The sequence below is a fragment of the Rousettus aegyptiacus genome, unplaced genomic scaffold, assembly GCF_014176215.1.
Source record: "Rousettus aegyptiacus isolate mRouAeg1 unplaced genomic scaffold, mRouAeg1.p scaffold_m13_p_1, whole genome shotgun sequence".
Lineage (NCBI taxonomy): Eukaryota > Metazoa > Chordata > Mammalia > Chiroptera > Pteropodidae > Rousettus > Rousettus aegyptiacus.
The window spans coordinates 151787397-151814734 of record NW_023416284.1 but is presented as its reverse complement, the minus strand read 5'-3'; the positions used below and the strand labels follow the sequence as shown (position 1 = coordinate 151814734).

The following is a 27338-nucleotide window of genomic DNA, read 5'->3' as shown; positions in this document are numbered from 1 at the left end:
AGAGTTGACCATGTGACACAGTTCTGTACTTGAGGAGTAAGCTCAAGTCTGCTACACATCAAAAAATTTACTTTCCTGATACAGAATCTTCCTCCTTCCTTGTTGTTTTGTTGTGGTTTTCTTTGTTATTAAATTTGTTTGCTTCCTACCTAAAACTTGGATGGGAAACAAAATTTGGGGCACCTTTATTGAAGCCATGAGACTACCAGGAAAATAAAAGCTACATGTTCAAGATTGCAAAGTAAAAAAAAAAAAAAGCCTGAGGAAGATGACTGAGACAAGGCCCTAACCATTCCTGGGCTACTCACCTCCATCTAGCTGGATTATTTTCCAGTAGGACTTTCCTCTTTCTGCTTTGTGAGAAAAATATTCCCCTATTTGGTGAAATTACCATAGGCGGGTTTATGTCAGGTGAAGCACAACTCAATTCCTAAAGGAAATGGGTGAACACTCTCTGAGATGGGTAGATGAGTTAAAGGTGTGTTTAGAAACAGAAATACTGTATATGCCTGTTTTTTAATTGAGAAAAGGTGCCTAAAATAAAGTGCAGAATTACATCTTAATCAGATGTGCGTCTAAATTAATTAACTAAGGCAGATATTGTGTGACATTTAAAGCAACCAATTAGTAGGCCTTTAGATAAAGAAAGGAACAGCATTTGGGAGCAGAAATAGTAGACAAGAATGACTTTTTAAATAATAAAAGTAGAGTTGAAGTTCCTAATATTTCTCATAAAAATCCTCATGAATGTGACTCTCTATTCATGAAAGAGTTTGTCATATTTTACCACAGTGCTGTAATTCATATATGAAATGCCACAAGGTCAAAATAATTCTGTTTCCATCCATATTCTAGAGAACCCAGTGGAACAGAACTAGACAGGAGGAAGGTGGGGGAGAGAGAGGCAGAGGCTCAAGTGCTAAAACCAGTTCTAAATCTATGACTTTAATTTCTTCTTTATACTAAAAGCAGGTTTTGCATTTGTAAAGTGAGAGATGTGAAATGTCTCATGACACTTATGATTTAGTTGGAGAATAAACAAATTAAGACATGTTAACAACAGAGTAAATTATTTGGCATAGTATGTAATTAATGGCTAAATTATATGGTTCAAAGAGTAAATGCTATAGAAATTGAGAATATTTAAGACCAGGAATAGTTGAGAAAGGTTTTATGAAGGAGATGGAAATAGAATTTATGAAGGAAGGAGGTAAAAAAAAAATTCAAGTAGAAAAGAAGGAAAGGCAAGTAGTAGGAACATAATTGACCTAATTGTGGGATGGGGAGGAAATCTTGTTTTGGAAAATAGCAGGGAATAGATTTAAATTTATAGGATTGCATCAATTTGCAGGTGCCTCAAAAGCAAGGAAGAAGTTTTAACACTGACTAGGAGAGGTCAAACTTATTTCCTGGAAAATAGAGATTATTGGTTCCAGCCTTCCCAATTCCACTAGAACCCTTGATGGCTACAAAACCTCGCAGTGTCCCAGGGTGCCCAAACTTGTCCTGCGTCTCAGCTCTTAGACCAGCAGCTCCCCTCACTCTCTACCAATCCAACCATCAAGGCCTGGGGATTCCTTCTGAAGAAGAAGCCTACCAACCTCTAGAGGGTACTGTCATCTCCGGTCCACGGAAGGGGCTGGGAAACCAGCGAATTTCTGCAATTTGAAGAGAAGTATGCAATTTGAAAAGGTAGAATCCTAAAAAAAAAAAAAAAAAAAAAGTCAAGAAAATATTCCCAAGAGTAGCAACCTCAGATTGCTGGAACGTTGGCAGAAGCAAGAATATCCACCAGGACTTGCCACCTTCTTCAGCCGCTGACTTGGAGGAAGAAAGCTGAAGTCCAGAAGAGTGTGTCACAGCCTGGATGGGGTATAAGGCATTTAACCGTGTTTCAGAAGAGAGGAGAGACCACAGGTCCCTGAGAATGAAGGGTTTAACTCTGTACTAGACAAGCTCTCCAGTTCCTCCCACATCCACATTCAACACAAAAAGTAACCATTTGGTGAACGTGTCAAGAATTCACCCTTCCTATATCAAGGCATGAAAATGTCTGGATGAGCTACCTGTACTAACTAGAAATAAAAGAAATGTTGTGGCAACCATACAAGAACTCTATAACAAAAATCATATCATCATCATCATCATCATGAGAGCTTCTCAAACCTTAGACTGCATAAGAATAATGTGGAGCATGGCATAAGAAATGCAGTTAGCATTAATGTAATGGCTAGGTGGAGAGCCAGAGGAGAGAAAGAGATATTAAGGGGATTGCTTTATAAACTATGTAAATGTCTAACCAATGTACTATATACTTGAAACTAATAAAATTAAAAAATAATAATAATAATTATGAGGAGAGCTCATTAAAAGAGATTCTAGACCTTACTCCCCAAAATCCCAATTCTGCTCTCAGGAAACCCTGGCTTGATTGATCTTTTATTCCAATTCAGTAGATATGTATACAGAATGTTGCTAACTAATAAATATGTCTTAATTTCCTCAAACTACTAATAGCAAGGGAGAAAATTAAAACCCTTCTCATTTATATCACGAACTCAAAAGAAGTGTGAAGATTCTCTATTCCATCATCTTTCCTGATATAGAAATTCCATCTATGACATCCTTTGAAAAATATGCCCTTCAAATTTATCCTTGAAGCCTGCGGTGATGAAGTGCTTACCATTTCACATTTCAACCCAACACATTTGGGTTAGTTTTAAAATCTCTTTAAAACCCTCCATGGAGATAGGAGTCTTATCTTCCCCTGGAGAGATTTATTTACATTTCAAAGGGCAAGAGTAAGAAACTAGGATCCTTCTCTCAAAGGTGTTGGTTCCCACCCTTCAGGAGGGGAAGGGAGACAGCTGTCCCTTCCTATAACAACACCTAGATTTATATTTTTGAGGTTCTTTGCCTATATTACAAAGTTTGATATGTGTAGGATGACGCCAAGTCTATCTCCCATCATGTTGCCAAAGGGTTAAGAACTAGGGCAGAGGGAAACTGGCTTCAGAATCCTTCACATTTTATCGCTCTTCACATAATCTTACCCCGATTGGACATTCGGGGTAATATAAATAAATAGAACTTTTGGCTTTGGCAGACAGAGATCATGCAGACATTGTTTTCTAAATGCAGTTTATACATTTGATGTTTACTGTATATGAAGTGGTATTTTCTATGAAGTAACTTTTATTACAACTTTAGGATAATAAATTTACTCCCAAATTTTGATATTCCAGTGAGAGCTATGAAAGGGCTATAAAGCCTACAGAAATATTTTACAAAATACATAACTTGGATAAACAAATATAACAAATGTATATATATTTTTTCATTTTTGAAAAAAGTTACTCCTCATTACCAATCTCTTTCCTACAGAATCTTTCTCATTCATCATAACTTCTCAGAGATTTTTTTTTCAGTGAATTTTGTATTTACAAAGAATTTTTAACTAAAATATACCTTACTTACCAAATACTTTCCATGCTTTATTACTTATTGTCTTGACAACTTTGCATCCTATGAGATTATTACTATTTGGCATTTCCCCTCTCCTCCACCAGGCTTTCTGTGATCACTCTCCAAATAAACTACGTGTACCCAAATCCCTGTTGCAGAATCTGCTTTCGGGTTAAAACCAAAGGAAGATATATCAGTTTTCCATTTTATTAATTCAGGTAAGTGGATATGTAAAACTTGTTTTATAGGTGTGTGCTTGTGACGGCTCGCATTTCATTTCAGTCATCGCTTTTCATTGCTCTTTATAAAGGTAGCATGGGAAATTGGAGAGTAGGACAGGAAGGAGAAAGAGAAAGAGAGGTGGAGAACTGAAAGCTAAGCTCTTTTACTTAAGTGAATAAACATTTCTGAAGAAGGAAGTAGCACTTTCCAAGTTGTGAATAAAACCAGTCATGAGGCAGAGGTGAGAGAGAACAGCGTGAACCACCAGATGGAAAGAACGGAAGATAGTGTCATCATTGTTCTGACCCCAATATTCCTTTAGATATAATTTTTCTAAATCTGGACTCTTCTCATTATTGCCTCTTCAGGCCCCCACTTTGTACTCCATGAGTTCTTCTGTCTTAACACCATTTCTCATCCTACAGGGTGACACAATTGAATCTTCAAATTAGAATAGAGGAGTTTCAAGCAGGACTGTGCCAAAATGCACTGCTTTGTCTCTAAGTTCTCAAATTGGATGGGTTGGCTGGAGACCAGCCCATTATCTACTGATGCCAAGGACAGGCTGGGACCTGAGATGAGCAAGTTTGGGGAGAAGGCCAAAGGAGGAAATGGAGAGGTAAACATATTCCAAACATTTGCCTAAAGTGGTGTCTCTCTCGCACTGAATCTCAGCCTAGCAAAAGAGAAATAATACTAATAATATTCTTAAGCATTATTCTTTCTATTCTTCCCATTCTCTGGAAGGATAGAAAATGGACCAGAAATTCACATAATAATAAAAAAAAACCCTATATTATTTCTCACCTAGATATTTTAATATCATCTCGGAGAGAGGCCCTCCCAGAGAGTACCATGAAAAGTAAAGCAACGTTCTATCTCCTGGTCACTGAATTTTGGAGCCAGGAGCAAGGGATTGGACAATTGATAATTTGATTATAGCTCTTCCCACAATAATTTAACCCAGGTTAACACACACACACACACACACACACACACACACACACACACACACACACACACACACCCCGACAGGTAATCACGAAATCACACAGCTCCTATTGCCAGGATCTTTCCAAACTTCAGCACTAACTTTATAAAATGCATGTGGATAGTTTCTTTTTTCATTCGGTGCCTTTGAGGAGACATAATTTATTCCTGTAAGAATGAACAGGGATTATAAATTGTAAAAATGGCTTTGTTCAATATGTTGGTACAAGTGTAAATGATATGCTGTTGCACTATACCCCATTCGCAGGTAGCCCTAAAAGACAGTGGGGAGAAGAAACTCTCACAGTTCTTTTGGAGCTCGGAACGGGCATTTGGTGTATGGAAGAACTAGCCTGACATAAGGATATATATGCTCTCCAATGCAGCGGTGAATTACTTGGCTGAATAGTCAGGCCCGATGATGCGCAAGATTATATACCTAGTATAAAGAGATTTGCGGAAGAGGGATATGGAAATACATATAGGAACAGAAACAAATGTGCACATCTTTATGTCTCACACGAATATCTACCAGAGAGTGTCCATTGCCAAGGAGGCTCTTAAACAACAGGATTATCCTCAGGTAAATGTTAATCGGCTTCTAGTCTCAATACCCCAAAGCTAGTGCAACGGATCCACGGTCACAGTAGCCTTGTTGGTAGGCATGGAGGCTATACATGGCAAAAACAGTATTTGCTCCTTCTCATCAAACCGACATAGCTGCTGCTTCTGCAGAAGTTCTGGCTTGTCAGCAGCAAAGACCAGTACTCAGCACTGGAAAGGGTGTCTGTCAATCCTCAGGACACAGCCAGGCGAGTTAGTGACAGGTTGATTACATCAGATCCCTCATCACCTCCCCCCTTTACCCTGTGGGGGAGGAAGTGATTTATCCTTACAAGAAGTTTCTCCTACTCTGATATGTACTTGGCTCCCTTGCTCATAGTATCTCTTTTAAAGTTATTATCTGAGGGTCCAGTTAGTTTGGGGACAACATCCTGCATGGTGGAGAGCTGTCCTACAGGATGTGGTGTATGCATCAAGCCACTGGCCAATATATGGTGCCGTGTACTCAACAGCTAGAACACACACACCTAAAAACCAAGGCAGGGAAGTAAGAATAGTTCATCTCACCATAGTTCCCAACGAACCACTTTCAGAATTTGTGCTTTCTATTCCCACGTCCTTAGGCTCTGTTAGATTACAGGTCTTGGTTACTGTTGGGAGTGGGAGGGAGGAAATCGCTTCTAGTAGGGGACACAGTGAGAATTTCACAGAACCTATAGCTATGACAACTACCTGCTCACTTTGGCTCTTTATGCTGGAGGACTAGCAGATAAGAAAAGGCATTCTTGTATTCTGGCAGGGTAATAGATCTGATTATCATCAACGTCTAGGATTGTTGCTAAAAAAATGGAGGCAAGGAAGAAATTTGTAGATCAAAAGATTCCCTGTGGTTCACCTTATTCTTCCATGCCTGGTAATAGCACTGAATGAAAATTTGTAGCAACCTCAGCCTGACATGAGCAAGCCAACCAAGGGCTTAGACTCCTTAAGAATGAAGGCCTGGGTCTCCCCACCAAGCAAATAACTTAGACCAGCAGAAGTGCTTTCCAAGGGTGAGGAAAATCTAGAATGGGTGGTGAAGAAGGGACCTGATCAATATTAATTATGGCCTTTGGACCAGTTGCACCAAGGAACAGCGACTAGATACACTAACTCTCTTGCCTTCAGTTCTTCTGAGAATTATCAGCTAGCCATGACCTTAAAAAATTGGTGACAGAATGGATTTTCTATAGGGCAAAAATGAAAGGTGCAAGCAATTGACTGTAGAAGAGACTTTTGGTATCCCATGCCACTTCCTTTGATTTCAGCTGCAGAGGTGTTGGACAGTTCCTATACTAGCCACAATTTCCCCTCCCTCCTGCTGCATCTCTAGCTCCCCATCTTAGCCACAAGAGCTCACTAAGACCGTTTTTGAATGACCAGACATACCAGAGAGTTAATTCTTCTGGAAGCCAGCCTCAACCAGGGAGTGAAGGGTGTCAGTGGATAAATGTGTCAGCCTTTCGTTCTTGGGAAGGAAAATGCCAAGATGCATTCTATCTAGCTCTTCAGACAGGCCCTAGTGGGACTTAGTCTCAGCTGATCAAAGTGGTAACTGCTCAGCGATGTGAACTCTATTACTCCACTGGCTTTTCCTTCTCTCTCTTTCAGTTTCTCTGCTTCCCAAGTTCACTTACCAAGTAAACTGCCTGATTCAGTCTCTTCTTTCAGAGAAACTCAAAGTATATGGATAAACCAGTTAGCTGCTGGTTGATCATAATGTTTATATAAAGGGTTGGCTTTGTTAATAAAGGAAAAGAAATAATAGTGTAATTGCAGAACCTGGTCCTGTTTCTAAAAAGACTTGGAATCAAGTTTGAACCTTGGATATGCCACCTATGACTAACATTTTTGAAATACCACTTATGAGTTGCACTTGTGAAGCTTTAGTTGCTACCCCTTAAGACTCTATCCTGAATCCTGGATTAGGAAAACAGATTTGAGCCTTGCCTCCTGTCTTCTTGCCAGTCGACTCTCAAAGCTGCCTTCTTTTCTCAAAAGCCAGTGCCATGGTGCTGGCTTCTATAAGTGTCAGCAGTGAACTCTTATTTGGTAATGATAGTTTTGGAGGAGGAAGTAAAGGCAACTAAAATTCGGTTAAACAAGCACTGAACACTTATAATGTATGGAGCATTTTAGAAGGTACTCAATATCATTTTCGATTGATTGATGTGACATAGTGGATTGAAACTCATGGGGAAAAAACCAAAAAAGAAAAGAAAAAAAGAGAAAAGGAGCACATAGCAAGGCATCAATGAAGGATAGTCAAATTCTTTTATACCAGCTTGCATCCATGTGATTTATCATTTATCTGGACAGATTTACAGCATGATTTGGGATTAGACTGTGTAGGCAAGCTTTGGATGTGTTAGGAGGTAAAAGTGAAGGTTGGGACATGAATGATTTGTGCTATATCCAAATAAACGAAATTATCCTCTAAAAATCTGAAGTAATTAATTATGTAATATATGAGAACTATAAGAAACCTTCAAGATGATTTAGTCCAGTCCTCACTTCATAGGTGAAGAAAACAAGGTAGCTTAGCGGTACAATCAGGCCTGGAACATCAGGATTCTGATGCTCTTTCCATTGGACTTGGAGATTTGCACCAAGAGAAGAGTCTTTTTGGGAAACTGTTTAATGCAAAATATTTTCTATATTTGAGTGAAGTCTTAACACAGATCTGTGTATGAGCACACATCTAAATCCTAATTTTAATCTTTAACTCTAGGTACTGCTGCCTGGGGTTAATCTAGGTTTTCTGGGAGGTATAATAGAAAAACACAATACATTTTTATCACTTCTTAGGACCCATGCTGGAAGGAGTCATGCAGGCTTCATTAGCTTCATCATTAATGGGCCACCACTACCACTTTCTTCTTCCCTTCCCCTACCATTTCTAACAATTCAGAAAGTGCGTAGGGGATTTGAGAACTCTTAAGACATCATAGAAATAATTGAAAAATCAGTCTATAAGTCATAATTGATATATCAGTGTGTGGAGGTATTAGTATAAGAAATTTCTAAGCAAATAATATCAGGACAGAAATTCTCCTACAAATAGTCCCTGTCTCAGGGGAAGCCCTTGGCTGCTCACTCCGGCTTCAAAGTTATGTCTCTGATCTTATGGATGTTTCAGATCCATTATTTCTAGTCTGTCATTTTAGGTCAATGGTCCATCCCCTCTCACCTAAATAAGTGCAATAGCCTCCTAACTAGTCTACTTGTTTATAAAGTTGCTGCTGTAATCCATTTTCCACAGTCATAAGAATTATGTTACTAAAGTACAAATCTGATTATTTCATTGTCCAGCTTAAAGCCCTTCTTCAGTGGTTCATCATTGCCTTCAGAATAAAGTCTCAACCTCCTTATGGAGGCAAATAAGCCCCTCCCCCCCATACTGCCAAATAAATCTTGATATCTGTTCTGATCTAATATTTTGACATTCCATTAAACTCTTGGCTCCAGCCATGTTGTCCCACAGGTTGTTCCCTTAATAGATTATGTTTCCTCCCATCTCCAAGACTTTGTGTTTGCTGTCCTCAGAGCTTGCAGTCCACCTACCCTACCTCTCTTTAGGGATCCATTCAAGCATTACCTTTGTGGTATGTGAAGCCTTCTCTGACACCCAAGTCTAGATTAAGTGCCTCTCTTGTGAGTTCCTTTAACACTTACTACACTATGTTGCACCTTATTATTTACTTGGGTGTCTTTTCCACTAGACTACTAATTTCTTGAGGACAGAGACTCATTCTTAGTCATCACTGCAGCCTCAGAATCTAATGCAGCACCTGGGATACAATAGGTATTTGGTAAATATTTCTGCATAAACTATCTCATGAGAGAAAGAGGTACTTAATTAAGATTTCTTGCCTAACTAGCTTTTCCCATTTTCTCTCCTATTGCACATTTCCTTTAATGGATTTTTAAAAAGTAAGATTCTGAGTGATGGGATTATGGGTACATTATATTATTCTTTATGTTTTTATGTATTATTTATAAATAAATAGAATTCTGTATCAGATAACTTGTTTTTATCCCATCATGGTAGTACAAAATAATAAATTCATGGAATGACACTGGATGTCTTTTAAGCATAGTATTTAGGAGAAGCCCCCCTGGCCCCTGGATTATGCTGTCTAGTGATGGCAGAACCCATGTGATGGGGTTCAGAGTTGAACTACCAGTGAGCCAGGGTTATGACCACGAACTCCCAAGTCAGCGTGGGAAGGAACTGATAACAATGTCTCTTTTAAGAGAAGGCACTTGGGTGGCAAACAGGTTCAGTGACTTAGCTGAGGCTGTACACATTGGTCTTCTCGTTTCTAGACCTATACTCTTTCCACTATATCATAGAGACAAAAACCAAAAGATCTTCTTTAGCCTAGCAAGACTTAGCCATAAAAATCTAGGGAAACATAGGGAGTCTATTGCTTAGAATGTAAAGGACATGAGTTCTAAAATGATCGTGAATCTTCCATGCCCACAATTTGATAAAAGAACACTAGCTCCTAATTCTCTTTAAATTCATCTGATCATTAGAGCTTAAGAAGGGAGCAAAATTTGCATAATATTTGTTTCTGGCCATCTGCTCCATTCAGAACCTTGGAACTAGACAACTTATTTTTTTGGAAGGTCCATTTGGGTCTGGGGGATGGGTGGGCTGAGAACCTAGCATCTGGGGGAAAGATGTAGCCAATTCCGAGCTTCCTTTCTGAAATTCCAAAGGTTCTGAAAGTATTTCAAGATCCTGTTCAAACTTCACCTTGTTAGTTTAGATTTTTGTCACAATCAGACACTTTATGTTAATTTGGCCCCCAGTTGAATTTGTTAATAATCTCAGATTTATATGATGGTAATTTGCATGCTAAAGAGAAGTCACATATTATAATGTGGGAGGATTCGATTCTGCAAAACTGCATGGAGAACAGATTTTCTTAAAATAGGCACAATTCTACATTTTTAAAGTTTGTGTTAAGATTGCCCCAGAACGTCTCATTTACTTCCACACAGGATACATATTAAAAAAAAAAATCACATGACCTGCAGGAGTAGAGATGTTAGGAGAAAATCAATAGGAAATAAACATATTTAGGAAGGCGAAAATGCACAAGCAATGGCACATTTTGGCCATGCCCCAAATCCTTAAGGAGTTAACATCTTTTTCCATCTTGTTTTTCCCTTTACTTCCAGCCAACTACATATATAATTGTCTCAGGCTCCATTACACTGGCAATAGGTAGGGGTGCGATGCTCTCTCCATACAGACAATTGGCGTTGAATGAGGGTCAGTGCATGGCACGTAGTAGGTCAGCCTAAGACAATGTAACAATCACATTTGTGTGTTTGGAAGGAAGGGCCAAGGCAGGGATTATCGGATGCGCTAGACCAGGGCTGAGGCCAGTGCCAGGAGGCGGATGGACGTGAGCTTGCCACTCTTGGGGAAGGGCCACTTGGGCGCATCGCACGCGATGATGCACGTGGAAAGGCTCAGTAAATTGGCACGTCTTCTGCAAACCGAAGGTGACTACGACCCCATCTCCTCTGGCTGAATTTTTTACCTACAGCTGCACGCGCCGCATGCGGGACGTACCGCCCGGCGGGGGCTCGGAGTCCCGCCGTAGGAGTAAGCGCCAGGTTGCGGGGTGCCAGGGCGCCCCTCGCTAGGTGCCGGCTGGGACCGCAGGTCTGCGGGACCGGCGGCGGCGGCGGCGCGGGGCGGGGTTTGGCTGCGGGGAAATGACGTCGCCGTCCCCGCGCGCTCCTCGGGCCGCGAGCTGCGCGCCCTGGTAACGGCGGCCCCGCGGCTCCCGCGTCCTCCTCCATGTCCCCGCCTCCCCCCGCCGCCGCCCGCCCCGTCTCCTCCTCCCTCCGCAGCTCCGGCGGCCGCCGTCTCGCTGGGTCCCTGGTGCCGGGTGCGAGTGGGACCTGCGGGGCCGCGCCGCCCGCGCCAGGTGCGGGCTGAGGAGCGGGCGAGGGCGGGCGAGGCCCCGGGCTGCCGCCGCCGGACCGCGGGCGTCCGCCCCGCGCGGGTGTCGCCGCGGCCTCGGGCCGGCGGGGCCGCCCCGTCTCTGCGCCGGGCCGCCCCGGAGATCGCGGGCCAGGGGGCGCCTGCGGCTGACGCTGCGGCGGGCGGGCGCCGGCTGCCGGGTCCGCGGGCGGCCGCCCGGGCTCCTGCCCCCCAGGCGCCGTTGCTCCGCGCGCCGCCCCCCGAGCGCGGGGACAGGTGCCCCGGCCGGGGTCTGGCGGGAAGATGGCGACCCCGGGCATGAGCTGGCAGCAGCACTGTTACGGCGGCTCGGCCGCCGGGGCCGCCAAGTTCATGCCCTCGCCGGCCGCCGCGCACCAGGCGGGGCACGGCATGGACTACAGCCAGGACCTGCACCTGAAAATGAGCAAGAAGATCGCCCAGCTCACCAAGGTAAGGGCGGGCCCGAGGGTCAGCACGGTGGCGACCCCGTGCGGGCCGCGGGGGGCTCACCTGCCTGGCTGGGAGGCTGAGCCCGGGGCGAGTTGATGGGGTCACTTAATGGGGAAGCAACACCCGGAGACTTATCGCCAAGAACCGTTCAAACTTTGGTGGAATCCGGCGACGTTAATTTAAACAAGGCAGCTCAACGGCACGGCCAGGTTTATGGGACTTGCATCCCGCTGCCCTTTAGGGGTAAGCCTGCATAGAACAACATAGGATCGACTTCCTTTATAACACAATAATCATTCTCATTAATTTTGCTCTCATGCATGTGCCAAGGCTCCACGAGGCATTACACTACAGTACTATATGAAGTACAGTACCGTATTTACCCAACTTGACCTGGAATCTTTGGAATTAATCAGTATCTTTTATCGGTTATGCAGTTGAGGGGAGAATAAATCTTCCGAGCAACGTGGGAGGGTGAAACATACGTTGTGTGCCAGTTTGGGGGACTTAATGAGTCATTCTTATCCTGATAGAGTGTCAAGGTGTATTAGATAAATCACGTATCTGCATTTAAATGTTTCATTCTATCAGAAGATAATTTTCAAAAAGCAAATAGCCTGCAAATATGGCCAGCTGTAGTTTAGCATGATACTTGGATGGCAAGCGTTTACAGATTTAGTAGACGCTGATAATGAGAAAGAATTGGTATCTGAAGCAAGAGCAATTTAGCTTGATTATAGTGCCCTGCTTAGATCTCGGGAGCAATCTTTCAATATTCATCAAATGAAAAGAGATTGGTGGTTTCTGAAAGTTAGGGGCGACAGACCCTAATGTGTGTTAAGCTGAGTGCGCTCACCACTTGTTAGGAGTGGTGGTATACTGAACAGATGTGGGCATTAGGGAGACTGTTACTAGATAACCTCTAAAGTCTGACTCTTTCAACTCCAAAATTCTCATTATTTAATTTCATTACTGACACTCTTGAGAGAGTAAAATAAAAGATTGGAAGAGAGGAAGGAAGGAAGTGAGAGTGAAAAAAGAATGAAAAGAGGGTAAAAAGGTTTTGGTGAAGAAATGTGATTGAGAGTAGAAAGAAAAAGAACATGAAAGGTCTAAAGAATGAGGAATCAAATAGAAAAGCAAAGAAGAGGGTGTATGTACTCAACCATACAAAGCAAGGCAACGTTTTGTGAAGTTTTGCTTTTTGTTTTATGTCAGCACTGTCTAGCACTGTGTGTCCAGTTTTTACTTTTTTCTCTTGTGACAGAGGCTCTCCAAATTCAGAGAAAATATATCGAGTTCTACGATATGCAAAATTATACTGTAGATTATTATACTGTTATAGAGAAAGGAATGCCCCAAAAAAGGAACAATACTGTACCATCAGAACATTTATACATTTTGTAGCTAAAAGCCAGCCTTCTTGAAATCGTATTTGATCTTCAGAATACTGATGTCCAAAATGAAACATGTGGATATTTATTTATTATGATCGTCTCTTATGGTGTGTCCGCAACATCCACTGTTCTTTATTTTAGATCATCCTCCAGAGTCTTGCTGTAAGTAATAGAAAACCTCTGTAAATTGGTAGTGAAAATGTGTATAGTTCTATAAAAGAAGTTTCTCATCTCTCCAGTAAACTACATTTCTTTTTATACTTTTTCAATTTCCCGTTCGTATGTTGGAAAAAATAATGTAGTACAACTGTTTAAGGTGGAAGTATTGTTAGAAGTTGCTATCACTTTCCACCACCTACCTTAAATCTAATGAGGCAGGAGGCTGCCCCCATGCCAGTGCTGTCATCACGGCTTGAGTGCTGCACCTGACCTTTACTGAGCATTATGTGGACTCCCGATTTTAGTGTTTATAGTTACAGTCTCTTAACACTTGCACCAGCTGCTGTGTTGAGTGCCTCAGACATTTAATCCCATATGCTAGAGTTTCTCAACCTTGGCACTGTTGACATTTTGGACTGGATAATTCCCTGCTGGGAATGAGCAGGCCTGTCCTGTGCATTATAGGATGTTTAGCAATATCCCTCATGCTACCCAGTAGGTTCCAATAGCGTCCCACCTCCTGCCCCCACAGTTGTGACAATAAACATTGCCCAGACATTGCCATATGTTCTTAGGGTGAGGATGGGGGGATGATCCCAGGTTGAGAAACACTGACTTATACTGAAATATCTAGGGTTTCTCCCACTCCTCTTTCTTTCTTATTACTAGATAAGGTGTGAAAAAGAAGCAGTGATAGGACTGTGTTGCAGCCAACACTCTTCAGTTTCTGAAATGTACAGTAAGACCTGCTTCCCTTATGTACCATTTTTAGACACTGTCAAATTTTACAGTCTTGTACACACTGTAAATACTATATTATGAGAATGATGTCATGAGTAATATGTGAACTGTTAGACTTTACTGGTGTTGCTCTGTAGAATTTTCACTCATGAAGAGTTTATTAATAAATTCACATCAGCATAGGTATGTTAACAGAACTATGGTTGGAACTTGATAATAGCTTATATTTCAAGGTTAGATAGTGTAAGAATTATCATTAAATACAATTTTTTTTCTTTTGGAATGAGTCAGTAGGACTCAACTCTTCAGCATTATAGTCAGCATGGCTTGGGAATCTGACACATCTTGACTTTAAACTCCTGCTCTACCACTTACTAGTAGTATGACCTTGGGCAGGTCACTAAACTCTGAACCTATTTCCTAGTCTTGAAAAGAAAGATGAGACTAGTAACTCTTTAAGATAGTAGGCTCTTAATTCAGGCTGTCACTGAGAAGAGATGTTATATGCTAGCAAACAAAGTATTAGTAAATATACTGGATAATACACTTTAAAAATTCACTGCTCATTTTAAACCATTCTACATTTAATAGTATTATGTGATATTGTTTTTCTTTTGAGTTTCCTACTAAACTTTAAAAATATATATAGTATTTTTTCTTCTATTTGAAAGTATACGTGTTTCACATTTATTCTACATTGTTTTAGTACAGTACTGAAAAATACAACATGCATTCTTCAGAGTTTTTGGCTGGCTATAAAGCATAAGGATGAAGGTAATCTATAGTATAATTTTGCACATAGTAGGACTCAATATATTTTTAACTAACTAAAAAGCAGTCTCAGCTGCACATATATTTGTTCTGATTCTGTTTCCTAAGAACCTAACATAGCAGCCATCTCTGAAATGGAGAGCAGCAGTTGTAAAGCACCTTTTATGTAAGAAGCACTTTGTTAAGTCTTGAGATACAGCAGGGAGCAAGGCAATTTCTGCCTTTTAAAGTAGCCAATTATATTTAGGTTGCTTAGGTCAAATTTTAAGGAATACTATTAGATTCTTGGAACACATCGTGACAGATTTTTGGAATTGTTAATAGCTGAACCATCTCAGTGGGGATAGGCAGAGAAGCTGGCGGATTAAGTTCTGTTTTATAAGACCACTTTTGTGTTCTTCTCTCCACTGTGTTGACTCTTTTAGAGTGTATTAGGTGGAAAAGCAGAACTTGTTGAATGTAATTTTAAAACAGCTTTGTTTTTGTCACTCACTGTCCCTTTCAATTTACTTCGTGAGGTTGGCTCATCCCCTGCCCATGGATCAACTTGACTTTTCTGGTTACTTTTAGATGATGCATATTGTCCTTCAGTAACTAAGTTGCAAAGGTCTCAATTTGATTATTAAAATGTCCAGTACCAACAAATACAAATCCTAAAGCAAACTGAGGATGAAGCTTCTCCCCTGTGCCTACTCCCCCACTCTGTCTGTTGCAAGAGGGAAGCCAGTAGTCTGGGAAATGGGGCACCAATGACTTTTTTCTTCTGACCAGACTTTCCTACTCCTGCTTTGTTTCACCAGTCCTGGTTTCTGACCCCCTCCCCCAGGTTGGTCAAGGAAAAAGGGATGAGAAAAGAGGAGCAGCAAATGTGGCTCCTCTACCACCCACATGAGTGGCTTGAGATTCCTTCACCTAAAGTTGCTTGATAATGAGAATTCTTCTATTCTCTGGCTGGTTGCTTACTCATTCCTAAGCCTCTTCAATCTGGCAGGACCTTCATGTTCATTTTGCTAAAGTCTGTTCAAGCACCAGGTAACCCTCCTAGATGGACCCAGGTGACCCCCACCCAGTTGCCCACATTGGTCCACAGGCAGCACTCAAAATTGTTCAGGCAAACTCAAGATGGTTCCTATTCAGCCATCTCTCTTTTGCCTTCAAATACCTCTTCATCCAGCTCCTCATCCTTTAGATCTTCCCGAGTTGAATTGGGTGCCTGTACAGCTATGTTCTTCACTAAGCCTGAGATACATATCAAGCTTTTCAAGTAATCTCCACCAGAGCCTTTTCCAACCTGGGCTTTAGGTGAGAGGCAGTCATCCACCTCAGCCTTCCCCCTTGAACGCAAGGGCACTTGTTCCCAGAGTTCTCTCCAAGGAACCCTTCTCTAAAGCCTACCTCTGTAATCTTGAAGCTTCTCTCTTTGGTGTTAGACTACTCTCTGTAGTAGTCTAACTAAGTAGTCTCTCCTTTGGAGATTTTGAGATTGTTATGGCACCTGCTTTGGAACAATGATTGTTTTGGGTTCTCAATAGAAACTTCCCTTTTAATATCCTGCTCTGTTCACTGTTCATCCAATGCCTCTTTGTTTGAGTGCACTTTCAGCATAATTCAGTCTGGTTGTTGTTTACGGACATAATTAATGTAAGACATATCATAAGGTTTTAAAGAGTAGGAAGCAGTTTCTTTGTGTTCTCTGTTTTTAGTGTCAGATCTTCTTTTAATACCCAGTTTATGTCTCTCCTCCTGAAAACTGCCATGACCAACCTAGGCCTTTTTGTGTTTGACTTACTCTACATTATTGTAATATTTATTGTTTGTACATCTTCTTTCATACCTACTAATACAAATTTGCAAAATACTGTTTATTGTGTTTATAAATATACCTGGTTTTACTGTAAAGTCTTCAGTTGTAAAGACTGTATCTTATATTTTATATAACCTTAATATCTTTTGCACATTGTATAAAAGCTTAGTAAATATTTATTAAGGATGATGATGGTGGTGGTGGTGATGATGCTGATGCCGTTACCAAGTAATTTTGTTATACAGTAGAGAAAGTAAGTAGTAAATAATTCTGGGAAATTGTATCTGCTTCTCTTCTGGGTTAATGCTAGATCATTTCAGCTGAGTTGAAATTACTCTTAAATATTTAAATGTTTATTGGCTTCTCCTTAAACTGCTTCAGAAAGCTATATTATTTCATAGCATACTTATATTTTTATACAGAAATAAAAATACAAAGCACTCTGTATAAAATAGGAATATTATTTGTTATTTGAAAAGGTAGGTAATTGATATACTACATTCTTAGCAAATAAAATCTAATGATCAGTCATTTAATACTAACTCTGCTTTTACTATATCCAAAGCCAGAATATGTTTATATAATACCAAAACCAGTGAAATTTTCGAACAATCCTGTTTTCTGTACATTAAATGCAACTGATTGTTCATTAGTTGGTTTGTTTGAGTTACTTAGGCACTATTTCATAATAATACTCAGTTTGAGTTATGACTTGTGTTGTTTTAGATTATTAGCACATGCTAAATGTGATATTTTTTATTCTCCTTTTGTTCCACTGTAGCTTTGCCATTTCATTATGCAGTAGCCTGAATGTAATCTTTTTAGTAATAGTTGAGTGGTTTGAATTAATTTCTTGTATTTTACTAATGAGCACAAAAGCATTGTATACCATTTGTCAGTTGTCCAAAAACTTATAAAGTGACTCCGCCTTTAGAGTTAAAAGATTTAGAGCTGGAAGAAGCCATAGATTCTGACCCCCTCAACCCTCATTTATAAGTGAGGAAGTCGAGGGTCCAAAGTTATCTGAAGATCACACAGCTTGTCACTGGCAGAACCTGAACCCAAACCCAGGCCTCTGGATTGGACTAGGAGACGGGCAGCTATAATAGCAGGTCTCTTCTTTCTAACTAATACTATTCATTCAATTTCCTGAGAGCCCATAGAGATGTTGGTGGTGGTTTTTTTCTCCTGTTGGAACCATGTTTTGCTTACCATCTGAATCATAGACTTTTTTTTATAATTACAGTTGACATTCAATATTATTTTATATTAGTTTCAAGTGTATAACATAGCGGTTAAACATTTATGTAATTTACAAAGTAGTCCCCCTAATTAGTCTAGTACCCACCTGGTTCTACGCATAGTTATTACTGCATTAGTGACTATATTCCCTATGTTGTACTTTACATCCCAGGACTATTTTGTAGTTACCAATTTGTACTTCTTAATCCCTTTACCTTTTTTACTCAGCCCCAGCCCCCTCCCATCTGGTTTCTCCAGGTCTATCTATGTTGTCGCAAAAGGTAAGATTTCATTCTTTTTTATGGTGGAGTCATATTTCATTGTGTATATGTACCACATCTTTAGCCAATTATCTATTGATGGACACTTAAGTCTACATCTCGGCTATAGTAAATAACACTGCAGTGAGCATATGGCTGCATATATCTTTTTGAATTAGTGTTTTGGACTTCTTTGGATAAATACTCAGAAGCAGAATTGCTGGGTCATAAGGTAGTTCTATTTTTAATTTTTCAAGTATTCTCCATCCTTTTTTTCATAGTGGCTGCAACCAGTTTACAATCCCACCAACAGTGTAGGTAGGTTCCCTTTACTCCACATCCTTGCCAACACTCATGGTTTGTTGATTTATTGATTATATCCATTCTGACAAATGTGAGGTGGTATCTCGAGGTGGCTTTAATTTGCATTTCTCTGATGATTAGTGATGTTGAGCATCTTTTCATGTATATATTGCTGTTGAGTTGTATGAGTTCTTCGTAAATTTTGGTTACTAACCCCTTATCAGATGTATCACTGGTGAATATCTTCTCTCATTCATTAGGTTGTCTTTTCATTTTGTCGATGGTGTCCTTTGCTATGAAAAATGTTTTCGTTTGTTATAGTCCCCGTTGTTTATCTTTTCTTTTGTTTCCCTTGCCTAAAAAGATAAATCAGGAAAAAATACTACTAAAAGCAATGTCATAGAGTTTATTGCCTATGTTTTCTTCTAGGAGTTTTATAGTTTTGGGTCTTCAATTCATTTTGAGACTTCGATTCATTTTGAGCTCAGTCTTGTATATGGTCTAAGAAGGTAGTCTAGTTTCTTTCTTTTTTTTTTCATCTATCTGTCCAGTTTTCCCATCACCATATATTGAAGAGACTGTCTTTACCCCATTTTTATTCTTGCTTCTTTCGTTATAGATTAATTAACCGTTTAGATGTGGATTTATTTCTGGGCTCCCTATTCTGTCCCATTGATCTGCGTGTCTGTTTTTATGCCAGTGCCATGTTTGATTACCGTAGTTTTATAGTAGAGCTTTATATCAGGCATTGTGATACCTCCAACTTTGTTCTTCTTTCTCAAGATTCCTGTGGCTATTTGGGTCTTTTATGAATTACAGACTTTTGATGAGGATGAAACTAGTGTTTCTCTTGCATATACTGCAGAAACTTTGGATTTATAGGTTGTGCAATATGTAACTGTAGCTCTAGTAAATTATAACAGTCATTTTTTTGTATTCTCAGATAAATGTCACAATATTTTTATGTTTTTATTAACAGCTTTAGTCATTTCAGACTTAAATTTTATTTTAATTGCATAGATTTAGAGATTGTCATACTTGGTGTCCAAGTGACTACTTTGTGGTTATTTTAAATCTTTTTCCTTCGACTGCCTGTTTTCTTAATTGGATTGTTGCTTAGGCTGTGTTCCTGAAGGCCGTAAGCTGGAAGTTTTCCAGTTTCTCTCTCTCTCTCTCTCTCTCCCTTTCCCTCCTTTATGAAAATCCTTTGTGGTCTTCTAATTGCCAAACTCTTAAAAAGTGGAATGAGGGATAAAATTTCAGCAAAATATGATCAAAGCCACAGAAAGTTTCTACTACTCAGGCCACTTAAAAATGAAAAGGACATTAAATAAATCTGTCAGAATCAGGGTTTCCTAGCCCTTCTTGGAGATAACACCTGAGGAGAGGTGGGAGAAAATTGCTAACTGAATTCAGTTAGCAATAAAATAAAAACAACATTATAAATATGTGGGGGAAACATTACTTTAAGTTTTATAAATGTTATGTTTAAGTGTGATCTGAGCCACAGAGACGTTTTTAGATTGAGACCTGGCAATTTAAGTCTTTTAAAATATTATTGGAAAATAGTCTCATACTGCCAATCAATTAATATGTAAAAATAAGTTTTGGAAACACGAATCTTTGCAGGTTAGGAATCAACCGTTGTACTCAGTGTTTTGGTAAACTTAACATTTGAGACCAAAGCAGATATTTTAGAAAATAAACCTTTTATTTTTATCTTTTTTTTTTAAAAAAAAAACTTTAACAGTAAATACTGTCACTTGTAGGTCTCATATTTATTTCACTAATGATTATATCTTTCTTTCTTACCAAAGCTTGAACAAGCATGTGTTAAAAGTAGTGAAGTTGAACAAGTAAAACTTTTGCCCTTTACCTTTTACTACTGGTATTTTGAGATATAAAGAGAGGCTGAAACTACCAAACAATCTTCTATAGTAGATGGAAAAACAAAAGACTTGATATTTGGGTATTAGATTCAGCAACTGTGTGCCACCTTATTTATTACAGAAAAATAATATTTTTAATGACTTAAAAAAACTACTAATCTGTATTTCTTTATTTATATCTATCATCTCTATTTTGAGGTTTAAGAAGGTTTGAAAATAGAAATTTGGTTCATAAAATACATCGCTAATATTTAAAGTATCAATACAATTGATAATTTTAGTAAAATATTAGGATACATCCTTATTTATTCAAATTTGTTGGAGAATGAATTATTTTAGTTGACTAAAAGTTACCATAAGGATTAGTAATGTTCCCACTTCTAGAATAAGGTGCTTACATTTAAACCGTGCCATTCATAAATTGCATGGAGTCCTTTATGGCCTCCAGGTCATCGTTCCATCAGTATGTGTATGAGAGATTAGGCCACACCTAGGCTAATCCTATGGCAAATGCTGAAATTTTATTTCTGAATAAATTCGGTTACTTTTCTACTTGCCATGTCTCTCTTATAAAACGAAGTGCAAAGTTTGAATATTTACATATTCTAGACATTGGACTTTCTGGTTGGTAAGATTCCGTTTATTCTGTTGAATGTGTGTCTGTGTGTTCACAGGTATTTGCATTTTTCATCTGTTTCTCCTTAAGCACAGTCTTAACGGAATCTCATTTCTTTCAAAAAACGTTTCATGACCAAAACACTAAATAATATTCCATTCTTATTCTTAGATCTTTTGCTAAGTGCAGCACTATACAGAATATGTAATTCTGAGAGGAAGTTGTGTGTTTGTGTGTGTATGTGTGTTTAATATAATGGTCTACTCGGAGTAACAAAAGAAGATATACTTAAATAAGACTAGAAAAGAGCATGTAGATCCATGTGGTTGATAAGTTTTTGTCAAATACCTAGTCCATGAAAGAGACTGTGTTAGGCACTATTGGTTAACACTGTTAATTTACTGTTCTGTTGTTAGGCTATATGTTTTTCTCATTTTTTCCCAATAGGTTTTTGAAAAAATGTGACCAGAATAAAGTAGGTGAAAACTAAAACCGATAGATTAATTTTATATGACAAATTTAAAATTTAATTATGGGCAACTTTTTCTATCTGGTTTGTTTCGAGTAGAATTTGTACAACTGATTTTCTTAGATAAGCTATGCTAGTGCCTTCTAAGTTCTTTAATAAGGCTTGTAAAAATAATTCAAAGAATAATATCGACTCTTCTGTAACATCTCGTCCATGGGTTAAAAGGAGTAAAGAGAAGTTCCATTTTTCTGAACCCCAGGAGTTAATATGTGTGTATTAGGTTTAAGTTTCTCATGGGCAGGCAGAGGGCCACACTCCCAGAGCCATATGTCCCAGGGCAGCAGCAGTGCCTCTGTTCAGGTCAGGGGTGTGAGCCACCAGGTTAGATAGACTCTGGTTTGACTTTCAGCTGCCCTACTAACTAGCATGTGACTTTTAGTAAGTGTTTCAACTTCTCAGAAACTCAGTTTCCTCATCTGTAAAGTGCAAATAACAAGGCCTTTCTCATAGAATTATTGCAAAGTTTAAAAGAGGTAATTTATGTTGAAGAGAAGACCAATAAATGTCAATTCCTACTCACTCTCTGGGCCCCACCCCCTTAGTTCTGTCTCTGCTGGCACAGTCTTACGATTATGTTTTCAGATATAGTTTCGCTTCTGATGGAGATATATTCTACATTATTAGGGACCACAGCTATCAAAAGTAAGTTTTGAGCAGCAAATAAAATACAGTTGATTCTCAGAATATGAAATATTTATGTAGTATCAAGTTATGTCCGAGGGGAAGTACAGTTAACATTCCTGACACCCTCTGGTCACATTCACATCAGTCAATCAATATGTAACCTTGTTTTAGTTGTGTTTCTGTTTAAAGACACTTTATTTAATCCATTTTTGATTAAGTAACAGTAAACTCCTGGCCAACAGTACTATAACTCATGCCTGAGTGTTAGGTTTTGAGGTTACATATAAATGTTAGCAAGTAGGTGAATTTCAAAATATAGAATCCGTGAATAGATTCACTGTATCTAAAAATGAGTACAGAACTTTACATCTGCTGTTTATTAGCCCCTGCTCTTGTTCATCAGCTGTTGTCACAGGCCTGTGTGACTCTGACTCTTATTACCACTCTGAACACCCTCGTACGAGTGTGACTTTGACTCTTATTGTTTCCCTAAACACCCTCAGAGGAGAGGGTGGGAGGGATGGTGGGGGCGGGAATATTCAGTTTTTGTGTGAGTTGCCAGTCACCTGCCAGCCACCTTACAATTATAAGTATGGTATAAAATTACAATCAGATTCTCTCCTTCTATGTAAATTGCAATCTACATAATCTGAACTTGAACCTACCACATTGCTCTAGGTCAAAAAAAAGAATAAAATGTATAAATTATTCCATTGGGTGGAGCAAAACTTTTAAAATTATAATGTTGACTTATTTTAATTTTGTCTTATTTATATATATATCATTTGCTTAATATATGTTTGTAGTTCCTTCCCAGCACAAAATGTCAATGTGGGAGTTGCTTTTGTTAAAAGCCTTTGTCTAGGTACAGAAAGATAACTAGAAATCTTATTTCTCTAAGGCTACAGCACATTTGGTTGTAAGTTTCTGGATTGACTTCATGCAACATAAAGAAAACTTTAAAAAACTGTTCAAATATAGACTATCTTTGGTAGATAATTTGTCTTACTGTTTTCTATCCTGACATCTATCGCTGTGTAACAAATTATCCCTAAATTTAGCAACTTAAAACAATAAACATTTATCATCTCACACAGTTCTGAGTTCAAGAATCCACTTAGCTGGGTGGTTCTGGCTCAGGGCTTCTCATGAGGGTGCAGTCAAGCTGAAGAATTGACTGGGGTTGGGGGTTATATTTTTGAGTTCGCTCATATGGCTCTGTGAGCAGCAGACCAGTTATTCACCACATGGGTTTCTCCATAGCAAGTGATCCAAGGGAGTTGGAGGGAAAGAGAGATCAAGATGCAAGCCATAGTCTTTTCATAACATCATCTTAGAGTGACGTATCATCACCTTTGCTATTCTGTTGGCTACACAGACCACCCGTGGTATAATGGAGGAGGTGACTACATAAAGATGTGAACATCAAGAGACAGATCACTGGGGGGCATTTTAGAGGCTGGTAACCCCAAAAGAAAAGCAGAATTGATGAGAGAGATACAAATAGTTCAGAGAAATTGAGAAGACCATGTCTATTCAGATAGAAATATTTAGCAAACATTTGGGTCTGTGTCTTAAGTCAAAAGGAAAGATCCATAATAGAAATAAAAATTTAAAGTGATTAGCATGTAAGTAGTGATTAAAATCATAAGTGGTTGAGGGATTAAGCAGAGTAGAAAACATTTAGTGTAGTCGCAGGTGTCAGAAGGAGAAAATAGCGGACCAGAGGTAAGTGAAAGGATCAGTGAGATGTGTCATTGTCCCAAGAAAAAATTAGATGTGACATGTGGTATCAATTTAAATGCTTCGACGTTTTCTGCCAAGTTCTATGCAGTCTTGTGGCAAAGACCATTGTTTACCCATTGTAGGAGAGAAGACAGGTTGTTAAAGGATTAGTCCAGAGGCTGGGTTTTGCTTGATTGGTATAGCAGAAGAACTGGGGTTTAAGAGAGTTAAACGGCTTTGATAGAGAGTAGTTTGATTAATCTACCATTAATTATATGCTGAAGGGAAGGAAGTAGAGCTAGGATGAGGTTAACAGATAAAGGGCAATTTAGAAATTGAGAGGACTATTGGCTTGTATATAGAGAATGCCCAGAGATTGAGGGATGATGGCAAGGAGTTGTAGCATCAGAGGGAATATATTGAGACTTCTGAGGTGAAGTAAGTTAGAACAAGATCCAAGATTCAGTCTTAAGAACGTTGATAGGGAAGTGAAGTTTATTAGAGTTTGGAATCCCAAAGAACTGTCAGTCTAGTCTTGTGGCTTCCTCAAACATTTTTTGAAATCTCCAAAGATAATAGCAGTGTTGGGATAGGAGGGAAGTTTGTGAGCCCTGTGCCTAAATCTACACTGGATGTGGACTGGTCTATTACTATGATAAGGCAGGTTGAGTGATAAAGCTAAATAATAGGATGAGTCATAAAGCAAGAGGCATTTTTTATTATGGGGAAGAACAGTGATTTAGAATGATAACAGTAAATACCACTGTTAAGCAGTCATTACATGCTATTTTCTTATGATGTTCAATTTAATTCTTAACATAGCCCTATGAATTGATATTAAACTTCATGAGAAAGCTAAGTATTAGAGAGGTTAAATGACTTGCCTAAGGTCATGCTTCTAGAAGAATTGGAATTTGAACTTCAGTTTATCCAACTGCGCCACGTTGCCGTTTTTAGAGGGCAGTGTTGGGTATCTAGGCAAACGCCCAAATCCATTTTCAGATCCCATGATGAGGTAGGTGCAACATAAAGTATGGCTTCTGTTGGAAGAGAATTCATGTCTTTAGCTGTGAGAGACAGAAATTGGGTTCTGAGGACGTAGGCAATTAGTTTCGTGTGTGTGTGTGTGTGTGTGTGTGTGTGTGTGTGTGTGGTGTTTGGTTTGCTATTTAAATAACAAAGATCGAAGAGGATACAGGCATACCTTGGAGATATTGTGGTTCAGTTCCAGACCATTGCAGTAAAGCAAATCACAGTATTTTTGCTAGTGGAGGGTCTTGCCTTCAGTTTGTTAAAACCGTGACACTGTGAAGCACAGTAGAGTGACGCACAATAAAAGAGGTGTGCCTGTATACTAAGAAGGGGTGGTGGTGGTGTATAATAAGAAGGAAGGGAGGGAAGGGAGAGAAGGGAAGGAAGAGAGCAAGGGAGGAAGACGGATACTGGAATTTAACTTGCAGCTGTTCTGCATCGTATAGCTAAATGAAGTGGGGTAGATGGTCTTAAAATGTGGAATCTTTTTACGCTTAAGTTTTGTTGTTGTTTTTTAATGGCACCTAGAAAATTGTAGGCATTCAACAAATGTTAAACAGAGACTAGAATTTTTAAGAAAGATGTGATATATTTAAGTGAATTATTTGATCAAACTCTTTTCTAACTAGTTTATTAATTTGATTATTAATTTATACAAAACTTCTGCATGGTTTATCATCCTAAAAATAATGAATAGCGTACATAAAAATAGCAATATTCTGTTTGCTAGGTGTATGAGATTCTTTTTTTAGGTCATCATCTTTTTATTGGTTTATATTTAATCTTAAATCTGAAACTGACATGTTATAAAATCTAAACTACCATAGAAGTTATTTAACAAAAGAGGTTTTATGTCAAATATGGCCTCTGGAATTAACATCTCTGAGGTCAGGAACTCCGCCTGCTCCACTTTATTCCTATATGGGTAGTCTTTTAGCAGCCATTTTGTGTAGCTAACAAATACTAGGCACTGTGGGGGACACAAATAAATTGAGGGTTTGTCCTTCAGGAGCTTGCAATCTACCTGATGTACAAGAAGGAAAATAGTTGAGACAAAGCAGCATTTGGTGAACCTCTTAATGTTTGGTGCCGTTTGAGCAAAACTCTGCCTGGGTTGGTAAGAGAGCTGAGTTATTTTGTTCCCTCCGTGGAGCACAGAGGCTTTTACCACAAGATAGGAGGCAGCAGAACTACCCAGTCTTGTTCCCTGTGTACCTGGTTGCAATTTCTTAGAGACGTTTAAGGTAACTTTCTCACAGTTTTACAATTGTAAGTAAGAAGGCTAACCCTGGTTACTATTTCCATATTTGGAATCCTGTGTAAATGCCACGTCTGCTATGTTCAAAATGGCAAGACCAGAGTACATCTTGGAAGCTTCAAGCAGGCTTACTCTACCTTCCCTTGTATGTCTGTCCCTGGACCCTGGCTCCAAATGCAGGCCTCTGTGTCATCTGGCTTATCGTCAGGCAGTTGTGTGCTTCCTTTTCCTGGACATTCATTGGGTGTTTATACTTGCTCTCTAGAACTCTTATTCCATGCCGAACAAAAGTCTTTGTAGCTGCATCTCTTTATAACATACCTGTCTCCTTAACTTTAATTAAAAACCTGGCTTTCGTCCCAGTATACTGCTTTTTCTGTTGCCTTTGCAGGTGACCACAATTTTCACACATTTCATCAACCAGTGGTCCTGGAGATGACATCTTTCTTCTAGCTTTCATTGCAGCTTGTAAACCATTACTACTAGACTCTTATGTAAATATAAATATCATTCTTGAGGCTTTGGTCAATTGGCTCATCTACCTACAGCTCCTCTTGTGGCTGCCCACACTCAGCAGAGTCTCTGTCCATGGGTGGCCCATCCAACATCTTAGCCTCACAGTCCTTGATCTTTTCAATATCTGTACACATTTTCCTCCCAGTCTTAAACTCCAGAATAACTACATAGAAGGTACTCTGTAAATATTTGTTAATTAAATGAATGAACTTCTTAACCTTTCAGCTCTCTCTTCCTTTTCTAAATGTAACCCATTCTCCAGTCCCTTTTTGGTTCCTTGTCCCTTCATTTTTCTCCCTACTCATCAGCTCTTCCTTTTTCACTTTGTTCTTTATCTGTCCTAGACTGACTGCTTGGGCTATTATTTCAGTCTTTTTGTTGAAAATATTTAAATGTGCTTTTCTGGAAAAAGAATACTTGTGGGTGAGAGTAGATATGTGAAATTCAGTATAGCCAACTCTCATTAATAAAGCATTTATGATAAACATCTGAAGTACTAGTGTAGTTCTTTGCTTATGATAGTGCTGAATAATTCCTATGCCTGACAGAATGTTTACTTATCATAGTTATAGCTGGGTACACAGCATCTTGCTTCAAGTAACTTTGTCTTTAGTCATGACCTAATTCAAACACAGATTGTAATAAATAGGTGAAAAAAATGGAAATAATTCCAGTAAGTGAGGAGGATATTACAAAGAATCTTCTCAAACAAATAAGCTGGAGACCAAACCCTAGGAAATGGTTTTTTGGATGTGTGATGGTTTTTAAAGT

General features: G+C 39.1%; 1 protein-coding gene across 15 annotated transcripts in view; it reads left to right on the top strand.

Moving 5' to 3' along the window:
• FAM184A (family with sequence similarity 184 member A) overlaps nucleotides 1–27338 on the top strand; it is a 115426-nt gene that overhangs the window by 3216 nt on the left and 84872 nt on the right. For 7 of the 15 annotated variants that reach the window (XM_016153679.2, XM_016153752.2, XM_016153719.2 and 4 more), the window contains exon 1: nucleotides 11539–11701. The exons of 1 other annotated variant lie outside the window; for it this stretch is intronic. In XM_016153679.2, the coding sequence (XP_016009165.2) occupies nucleotides 11549–11701 (153 nt within the window). In that variant the 5' untranslated portion in view covers nucleotides 11539–11548. Of the gene's footprint in view, nucleotides 1–11068; nucleotides 11702–27338 lie in introns of those variants that run through there. 7 more of the 15 variants (XM_016153780.2, XM_016153770.2, XM_016153732.2 and 4 more) reach the window with 3 other exon arrangements.